The sequence below is a fragment of the Microtus ochrogaster genome, chromosome 4, assembly GCF_000317375.1.
Source record: "Microtus ochrogaster isolate Prairie Vole_2 chromosome 4, MicOch1.0, whole genome shotgun sequence".
Classification (NCBI taxonomy): Eukaryota; Metazoa; Chordata; class Mammalia; order Rodentia; family Cricetidae; genus Microtus; species Microtus ochrogaster.
In genome coordinates, this window is record NC_022011.1 from 48,594,266 (window position 1) to 48,604,121 (window position 9,856).

The 9,856-nt window shown below is 53.2% G+C and overlaps 1 protein-coding gene and 1 pseudogene across 1 annotated transcript in view; both read left to right on the forward strand.

The window, feature by feature from the left end:
* The first annotated feature begins 2,004 nt into the window (after window positions 1–2,004).
* Cel (carboxyl ester lipase) overlaps window positions 2,005–9,856 on the forward strand; it is a 9,452-nt gene continuing 1,600 nt past the window's right edge. Inside the window, exons 1-10 of the mRNA XM_005346190.2 lie at window positions 2,005–2,070; window positions 4,562–4,712; window positions 4,803–4,925; window positions 5,102–5,299; window positions 5,853–5,983; window positions 6,126–6,233; window positions 6,426–6,543; window positions 7,882–8,068; window positions 8,286–8,489; window positions 9,072–9,269. Of these exons, the coding sequence (XP_005346247.1) occupies window positions 2,005–2,070; window positions 4,562–4,712; window positions 4,803–4,925; window positions 5,102–5,299; window positions 5,853–5,983; window positions 6,126–6,233; window positions 6,426–6,543; window positions 7,882–8,068; window positions 8,286–8,489; window positions 9,072–9,269 (1,484 nt within the window). The remainder of the gene's footprint in view (window positions 2,071–4,561; window positions 4,713–4,802; window positions 4,926–5,101; window positions 5,300–5,852; window positions 5,984–6,125; window positions 6,234–6,425; window positions 6,544–7,881; window positions 8,069–8,285; window positions 8,490–9,071; window positions 9,270–9,856) is intronic.
* LOC106144520 lies at window positions 3,962–4,286 on the forward strand (annotated as a pseudogene).

Below are 9,856 nucleotides of genomic sequence, written 5' to 3' on the forward strand. Positions count from 1 at the left end.
TTAAAATAACAAATCATTGAAGTACATACGTTTAACAGTTGATAAACTAGACAATGTAACATGATAAAATCAGAAGGCTGCTTGGGGTCATTGAAGCCTCTCTGCTCTTTGTACTTGGGGTGTGTTCTGCAGGCCAGTGCCTGAAGGGACTCTCCCAGGTGAGGCCACTCACTGGCTCCTGTAAGCTTATGTCTCCTGCCTGAGAGCAAAGTAGAAGCACCTCTCTCGAGGCACCTGCAACCAGGAAAGGGAACTGCAGACCCTGCGCTTGCCGTGCATGCCAGGAGCTCCTTGTCAGAGAGAAACTGAGGCTCAGGCCACATAGCTGGGGAGTGGCAGCAACAGGCCTGGGCTGAGTTGTGGTTGTAATTCTGCTTTATGTGGCACCAGTGTTGGTGGACTTCTTAGGAAACATTTTATCATCTGCCCCCCACCAAAGGAAAACCAACTGCTATTAAAATGGCATGCCTAAACCCTATGTGTCTGTGTCAGTGGGGTTAGTGTTCTGTGTGGTCCTCTCTGTCAGCTCACCTTGATGCTTTCAGGCCAGCCTTTGGGGAGGTTGTGGACTGAGCCTCCAGATGTGCCCCTAGGGTCTCCCCATAAAGAACTCCACATGCCACAGATAAGTACATCCAGCGTCAGCAGCAGCTAGCACTACTGGACTGTGACAGAGGTGTGTCCTTGTGGGTCTGTCACTGTAGACATAGGCTACTCCAATGTTGGGGCAGTGGACATGAGGACTCTCCTTCCTGCTCAGTGTTGCTGTGAACTGAAAAGTATTCTAAAAGCTAGAGAGAGGCCCCTGTCCTCTACTTCCCCCTCCTGCTGCTTTCCTCCTAAGCTACCGTGCATTGCTCAATCCGTGCTGCCCAGTACAGAATTGCTTTCTTTAGCACTGTTCTCAGAATCAGTAGCTGACATGATACCCAACATGTGTGTTTCCTGCTACCCCACCTCCGCTGTATCCCACCTCTCACATGTGCACACCTACTGTGCACCATGGAGACCTGCACACTGGATTGGGCACAGCACATGAACGCAGTGGTGCATGTGGATCTGTAGGTTCCCCCGTGCTCCAGCACACACATGCAGAGCTGTGATCTGAGCTGAGGACTTGGGCTCATGGACTGGAGGGGCTGCTGGCCTAGGAAGACTCTGGCTATGCCTGGCCAGCTGCTGTGTCCTCTGGGTGTAAAAGGCAGCTGCACTCCTTAAAGGGAGTCTCTTAGGACTTGGTTTGTGTCCGTCGCAGTAATAATGTTTTCCTGGTAGCCAAAGTACACATCCCTAGGATGGTGGCTGTTCTGATAACCTCGTACTGGCCTTCACCTCCAAACCCAGTGTTTTCCTCCTCCCTCCCTCATTCTGTGCCTCTCCTGCCAAGATTTTGTCTTTCTGCCTGGTTATGCCCCAGAATCCTTGCTTGTGTTCCCCAGAAAGCCCCACCCCACCTCCAGCAAGGCACAGGGGTGAAATATGCCCCTTTATCTGAAGGTGCCACCAAGCCATGGAAGCTCTGGAAGCTCCCCTCCATCTGTGCCACCATGTCCACCTAGTTTCTTGTCCTGTACTCCCGGGACTCTCTGCCTCCTGCACTTAGCTCAGCCTGCACTGCCCCATACTTAGTGCAGGTTCTTGGAGTTTGCAAGGGTCAACCACAAGAGTCTCTCAGGGATTCCCCACTAAGGTACCTTGAGATGAAGCACACCCATCTTTCTGAAGGTGACACTAGACCCTAAAATGACAGCACCCAGCCAGGGTTGGCCCTGGGATGCCCTCCCCCCACACTATCCATGCCACCTGCCTCCGCTCCCAGGTAGGCAGTTACCCACACAGGTACACACTGGGCGCCACTCAGGTTGCGCGGGGCCAGCCTGACCTGGGAAAAATGGATCATTCCACACCTGTGTATCTGAGTACATGGTATGCACATGACCTTGGCTCCAACTCCATAAATATAGGAGAAATGGAAAGAAGGGCGCCTAGGGGCAGACACTCACCATGGGGCGCCTGGAGGTTCTGATTTTTGGCCTCACTTGCTGCTTGGCAGCAGCTTGTGCTGCAAAGGTAAGTCAGAGCCCTGCAGGGGGACCGCAGCCCTCTCTTGCATTAAGATTTGGAAACTGGGGGCAGGGCTGGAGGATGAAGGACAGAGAGATCACAGAAAGGGAAGAAGAGGCCAGCAAGCTCAACAGCACTAGCACTCCAGGTTCTGGTCCTGCTTGGGCCACATCCAGCTTCTCTTGCTCACATGAAGCCTAGTGCAGCCTGCAGAACTGTATTGGAATCACACACCAGGAATAGTTTTGCGTGTTAGGACATCTCTTGCACAATTTGGAGCATTTATACTAAAAAGCCCACTATTGCTCTGTGGTTTCTGGTGTGCCTAAGTGGCAAGCCTACCCACAACCTCCGGCTTTTCCCCTTTTCTAAGGGAACCCCATAGAGAAAGAAGCAGCTAGCCTGACGTTACAGCGTGACCACATCCTGTTCTTGAATAGGAATCTGAAATGTCTGTTCCAAATCGGGGCCTGTTCTTCAAGTAACCTCCATTTCTTGCTCTTCCTGAGAGGGGTGAACCCTACCTGCCGTATGCAAGGCTTCCCTCCAAGTACCTGGAGGAGGCTGTACCAGTTCTGGGGCGCCTATAAAGTCTGCCCTTTGACCATCATTCTCCGTGTGTGTGGACAAGTCTCAGAAAGCTCGACAGATGCAGGAGACAGCATAGGTCCCTGGACAGGGGTCCCAGCTCCTCACCACGTTACTTCCCACCCCCTTCATGCTCCAGCCCTTGCTGGCTTGAGCCCTGGAGAACACCCTCCCTCCCCTGGAGCATGGAAGTCAGGGTGCTGGTCCTGGGCTCCTGCCATGAGAAGGAAGTAATTATCTTTCTCGAGAGAGAGTTCTTTTGGGGACCTGAACTTACTTTCCACTGATCTACCGCCAGCCAACACACCCATCCCTGACACTGACCAGAATCCCTGCATCCTTGGGACCCCACCTGAGGCACTCAGGTCAACCACAACCACACAGATATGCTGAGAGGTGACATCCCCCGTCCCCGAGCTGACTCTCTGACTTATCCCAGTAGCCCGGAGGCTGAAACAAGGAACCTCAGATGTCCCAGTTATCTGTGGAGTTTCCCCAACTCCTCTCTTTCTCCAGTTTCCTCACCCAGTATAGTGACTTCATGGGCCTGAACTTCAGAGGGCTCCTGGGGTCCTAGCTTGGGCCTGCAGCCTCAGGCCACCTACTTCCCCCTACCTGAAACCACGCACAGGGGAGAGGCAGGAGGTCACACTGTCGCTGCTGCCAGGTAAGCAGAGCTGCTCCTGCATGTATCCTGGACTGATGCAAGCAGAATGGGAGGGGGCATGCACTGGCACTGAGGTTGGACAGCCTTGTCTCAGCAGAATGACTCCCAATGGGGAAGCCCCTGCACCTCAGTTTGCAGGGACAGTGGGCCAATGGGTACCTGCCTCCAGGCCACTCGGTAAGACTACATACCAGCTGAGCGGTGGTGGCACACACCTTTAATCCCAGCACTCAGGAGGCAGAGGCAGAGGCAGGTGGATCTCTGAGTTCCAGGACAGACAGGGCTGTTACACAGAGAAACCCTGTCTCAAAACAAACAAACAAAAAACGACTAGTCACCAAGTGGCAGTACTGACTGGCCCTGGGAGAACGTGGACTTAGCTCCATGCCCGGCTAGCTAGGCCGTGGGGAGAGGTGGAGGAAGGCGAGTCAGACCTCAGATGCTCATGGCTATGTCAGAAACATTCTGGCAGCAACTGTGCATCCATCACTGTTGACAGTTGGACAGGCCTTCCCTCTGACAGCCATCAAGCCGTGGGGAAATTGCTGTGGCCCATCTTACACACCAAGACTCAGCCGAGCCTTTCTTGCTCCCCAGCTGTCTTGGCAGCTGGTCTTGGTTGGGGGCCATCCTGCACCTAAGATGGTGGCCGCAAAGAAGATGAAAAAGTCTCTGGAGTTGGTGGAAAAGTGAAAAGTACATGCTGGTATACAAACAGACTCCGAAGATGATCAGACAGGGCAAAGCGAAATTGGTTATCCTCGCCAACAACTGCCCCGCTTTGAGGAAACCTGAAATAGAATACTATGCTTTGTTGGCTAAAACTGGTGTCTGTCACTACAGTGGCAATAACATTGAGTTGGGTACAGCATGTGGAAAACACTACAGAGTATGCAAGCTGGCTATCCTTGACCCAAGTGGTTCTGATATTATTAGAAGCATGCCAGAACAGACCGGTGAAAAGTAAAACAGAAGTTTTCCTTTAATAAAACTTTACCAGAGCTTCTTTAAATAAACAAATGAAGACTCAGCTGAGATCTAGACCTTCATTCTAGAAGGGCAGAATACAGGCTGAAGTGGCTTCAGGCAGCTGCAGAAGGATGGGCCAGGATTGGGTGGGGGCTGAACCATCCCTTCCAGCACTTGGCAGGGGACCTGCTAGCACCCTGGAGCCTGTTCAGTCAGCCACTCTGGATTCAGGCTAGCCCAAACCCATCTGACCCTGTCATGTTTCACCTGCAGCTGGGTTCTGTGTACACAGAAGGTGGTTTCGTGGAGGGTGTCAACAAGAAGCTTAGTCTCTTGGGTGGTGACTCTGTTGACATCTTCAAAGGCATCCCCTTTGCCACCGCCAAGACCCTAGAGAATCCCCAGCGTCACCCGGGCTGGCAAGGTGGGTGCTGGGTGCTGGGTGCTGGGTTGGCCCTGGCCCTGACCCTGGCCGGGCTGGTCCTCTTCATGCCTGCCCCTTCTCTCACTGTAGGGACTCTGAAGGCCAACAGCTTCCAGAAGCGATGCCTACAGGCCACCCTCACCCAGGACAGCACCTATGGGCAAGAAGACTGCCTCTACCTCAACATCTGGGTGCCCCAGGGCAGGAAACAAGGTCTGGATTCTAGTTTCCCAGAGGATCCCACCCCAATCCCTACACCAGAGCTTCAAGGAGAGGTGCCCACTGCTGATCCCCACAGTCTGGGCTGAGCACCTGCCCTAACAGGGCTAATGAGTTCACTGGGGAGAGGGCCTGCCGGTGTCTGAAGTCCCTGTCTGCCCCTGTTACAGTGTCCCAGGACCTGCCTGTGATGATCTGGATCTATGGAGGCGCCTTTCTTATGGGATCTGGCCACGGGGCCAATTTCCTCTCAAACTACCTGTATGACGGGGAAGAGATTGCCACTCGGGGTAACGTCATCGTGGTCACTTTCAACTACCGTGTGGGACCTTTGGGTTTCCTTAGCACCGGAGACGCCAACCTTCCAGGTAAGTTGCAACAGTGAACGTGCTGAACCCTGTGAACTCTGAAGCCAACAGGCAGATGCACTCCAGAACTCTCTACCCTGATGGCTACGGGAAGGCCCAGAACCTTCTTCAGAGAGTTGGGGTACAGGAGCTGAACTGTGAGGCCTGGGAGCTCTAGGCAGTCATCGGGAAATGAGAGAAGCTGAGGGACAGAGTGACTGAGGCGCAAGTTGAGTCCTGGAGAGCAAGGTAGGGAGGCTGAGGTAGAGTCGAGTGGACATGGAAATCAAAGGACAGACAGACAGTAGGAGGAAGTGTGCAGGACCCAAGCAGAGCCACCAGTTGGCTTTATTTCCCTGGACCTCCCCACCCTTGCAAGTCCTCTGCTCAGCCTCCTGGAGAGCCCTTGTTTGCCATCCTGGACTCTTCCAGGGTATCGCTGCAGTTAGGACTGGTTCCCGCTGTGCACATGACTTGCCACCCTCTGTATAAGCCCCAGGTCGCTCATCTCTAGCCTCCCCCAACTCTAGTTGAGGGTCTCTCCTGATGAAGGCTATACTCCCCATACCCTCAGGTAACTTTGGCCTTCGAGATCAGCACATGGCTATCGCCTGGGTGAAGAGGAACATCGCAGCCTTTGGGGGGGATCCCGATAACATCACCATCTTTGGGGAGTCTGCCGGAGGTGCCAGTGTCTCTCTGCAGGTCTGGGGCCCTCTGGTGTGGAGAGTCTGACCCCAAGATTAGGGGAGGGAGCCAGTGGGGCCTAGGAGAATGGTCAGAGCGGGGTGCAGCTGGGAGCTCTGGCCCAGGTACAGCCTGTTGATAGGGCTTCTGGGTATTGCAGACCCTTTCCCCGTACAACAAGGGCCTCATCCGGCGAGCCATCAGTCAGAGTGGCGTGGCACTGAGCCCCTGGGCCATCCAGGAGAACCCACTTCTCTGGGCCAAAAAGGTAAGTGCCACTGGGCCATCCAGGAGAACCCACTTCTCTGGGCCAAAAAGGTAAGTGCCACAGGGCAGGAGTAGCCAGGGTGGGGACCGTTCCCATTTCCGTGCTGTCCTGGATCTTCCCTTTGTGGCCCATAGCTGTTCCAGGCCTGCCTGGCCACGGCTTCCTCTAACCTCCCGCTCTGCATTCCCCTAGATTGCTGAGAAGGTGGGATGCCCCACAGACGACACTAGCAAGTTGGCTGGGTGTCTGAAGGTCACAGATCCCCGGGCCTTGACACTGGCCTACAGGTTGCCCTTGAAACAGCAGGAGTGTAAGTGTGAGCTGCTGGGGGTGGGAGGCCTTGTGGCCAAGGCTGAGCGTGTTCCTAACTTCCTGCCGCTTCCCTCTAGCAGGCCCCAGTGGTAAAGGGGGGGGGGGGCTTATACTGATCTTTCTTCCATTCCTCCAGAGACGTTTAATAAGCCAAACATGGCCAGGTGTGGTGGTTTATACCTTAACCCAGCAGTCTGGTCTACAGAGTGAGAGGCCAGCCAGAGTCACATAGTGAGACTCCCTGTCTAAAAATAAATAAAAAGGAATAAAGAGGGCTGGAGAGATGGCTCAGTGGTTAAGAGCTTTGCCTGCTCTTCCAGAGGTCCTGAGTTCAATTCCCAGCAACCACATGTGCTCACAACCATCTGTAATGAGATCTGGTACCCTCTTCTGGCCTTCAGGGATACATGCAGGCAGAATACTTTGAATACATAATAAATAAATAAATCTTATAAAAAAAAAAGGAAGAAAGGAAGGAAGGAAAAACATGATAGCATGAACCCATACATAGTTTCAGGAAGATGTGTGGACCCAGACCCAGGGCCTCTCTACCTTTCTTGTTAATGTGTCAATCATTTGCAAATTTCCAAATGCCTCCTGTGGTGTTTGGACCTTCTAGCTGGAGCTGCTACCAGCAAACATGAAGAAGCAACCTGTCAGCCTAGGAGATGGAATTTGTTTTCTTTGCTTATTTTTCTAAAGCGAAGTCCAGCGGTTTTAGCGTTTGTGCCCTTGGTTTCTCTTGCCCTCTTGTATCATAGAGCAAACCCTGAGCCTATGCGTGATAGGCAAAAGCTTGACCTGTGAGCACCTCTGCCGCTCAAACCAACCATTTTGTTCAGGGAGCCACTGAAGGAAGCCTCACTGTGCTGGGCCCAAGGACAGGTCAACTGGCAAGCCTAGAGGGCAGGCAGACCTCATATATGGTGGCCAGCAGACTAGAACCTCCTCCCTGGTGTAGGTTCAACAAGGAAAGAGGGAGGTGACAGGGACACTAAAGCAGGAGAGCAGACAGCCCCAGCCTGTGGAGCAGTGGACTCTCCCCATGGTCGGTCATGAGACAAAGTCTGGGGACGTTCTTACCTATCACAACCAGGGAAGGGTGCCACTGATGTCGAGCATGTTAGGCTAGGGACAAGTTCGACAGCCTACACATAGGACAGTCATCCCTATCACAAGCTGACAGTAGCCTAAAAAGTCCCTGAGGCTGGGGCTAAGGAACCCTGCCTGGTCTGGTCAGATAAAGGAAGAAAGAGGTCAAGCTTAGTACAAAAGGTCAAGAGAAGGACTCGGCAGGCATTTAAAAGTATAAGGACCTGTTGGCTCTCCCACTCAGACCCCATTTGGTATTACCTGGGCTTCACCCCTGTTGTCGATGGAGACTTCATCCCTGATGACCCCATCAATCTGTATGCCAATGCCGCTGACATTGACTACCTGGCTGGCACTAACGACATGGACGGCCACCTCTTTGCTACTATTGACATGCCAGCCATCGATAAGTCCAAACAGGATATCACAGAGTGAGCAAGGGAGGGCAGATGCACCTGATAATACCTGGGAAGGAACAGGCATTGCTTGGGGAGGGGGAGGCTAGCCCCGCGGTGGGGGGGAGGAGGCAGGGTTGCTTAATAGGGTGAGCGTGAGGAGGTGGGTGCTGTGTTGGGGTAAGGGCAGACAGACATGCTCCTGCCACCACCACCAGCAGGTCCAGTGTCTGTTTCCCCCATCCACTTGCAGGGAGGACTTCTACAGGCTAGTCAGTGGAAGCACTGTCAGAAAGGGGCTTAAGGGTGCCCAAGCCACCTTTGGCATCTACACCGAGTCCTGGGCCCAGGACCCATCCCAGGAGAATAAGAAGAAGACAGTGGTGGCCTTTGAGACTGACGCCCTCTTCCTGATCCCCACAGAGATGGCTCTGGCCCAGCACAGAGCCCATGCCAAGTGAGGTTCTGGGAAGGGGTGTGTGTGGGAGGCTCTTGAGAGAAGGCTGCTTAGGCCGCTATGGCTTTTGACCAAGGCCTCTTGGCTAACTGAGCAATGAATTTAGCTCTGGGCTACACATCCGTCAAGATTAAACGGGTAATAGAGGCATATACCTTGTCCAATCACGTGAGACATATAAATTCAGATGGGGAGAAACAAATCCTTAACCTTGAATTATGGGAAGAGCCCTCTGAATATTTTGCAGAGTGGAGACATGAACCATGAAAGTGCAGATCCGTGAACATGGCTGCAGCTTTTCTTTCCCTGGGCATCAAAAACTCCAGTTGAGAACTGGGCACAGTAGCACACACTTATAATCCCAGCTCAGGAGGCAGATCTCTGAGTTCAAGGCCAGTCTGGTCTACATAGTAAGTTCCAGGTTAGCCAAGGCCACATAAAGAGACACTGTCTCAAACAAACATACCCCAATTTGTGAGACTTGGGGGTCCATCAGTCCCTGCCCTGCTCCTTCTGGCCTCTCTCCAGGGCCTACCGCCCAATGGAGCCTCTCCCCAACCTATCTGTTTCTGTTACCCTCAGGAGTGCCAATACCTATTCTTACCTGTTTTCCCACCCTTCACGGATGCCCATCTACCCCAAATGGATGGGGGCTGACCATGCCGATGACCTCCAGTATGTCTTTGGAAAACCCTTCGCCACTCCACTGGGCTACCGGGCCCAAGAAAGGAGTGTCTCCAAGGCCATGATTGCCTACTGGACCAACTTTGCCAAGAGTGGGTAAGATGTGGGGTTGAGCCTAGGACCAAGGGCAGCAAACTTGAGGACTCCTGTGGCCCTGTAAGCCTGGGCTCTGGCCCTGCCCCTCCCCTCATTTGGGCAAACTTCTTATCCTCAAGCCTTGATAACCAGTTTGCACATGGGCAGAAGAGCTGCTGACCCAGCCCCAAGGCCAAGTACATGTTCACCATGACTGAGCATCAAAATGTTGGCCCAGAGGGCCAACCTGTCTCTGTATAGAGCTGTCTGTGAGCACAGGTCTCCAGTTGTAGCAGGCTTTCTTGGACCCCCAGCCCCCAAGTCATGACATGGAGACTTATTACTAATTATAACTGCTCGGCCTTATCTTATGCTTGTCCCATTAGCTCTTTTTTTTTTTTAATTCTTTTTTTTTTATTGAGAAAAGGAAAAAAAAAACAAGTTTCCACTTCCTCCCAGCCTCCCATTTCCCTCCCCCTCCTCCCATCCTTCCTCCTTCCTCCCACCCTTCTCCCCCTCCCCCCACTCCTCTCCCCCTTCCTCTCCAGTCCAATGGGCAGTCAGGGTTCCCTGCCCTGTGGTAAGTACTAGGTCCTCCCCCCTCCGTC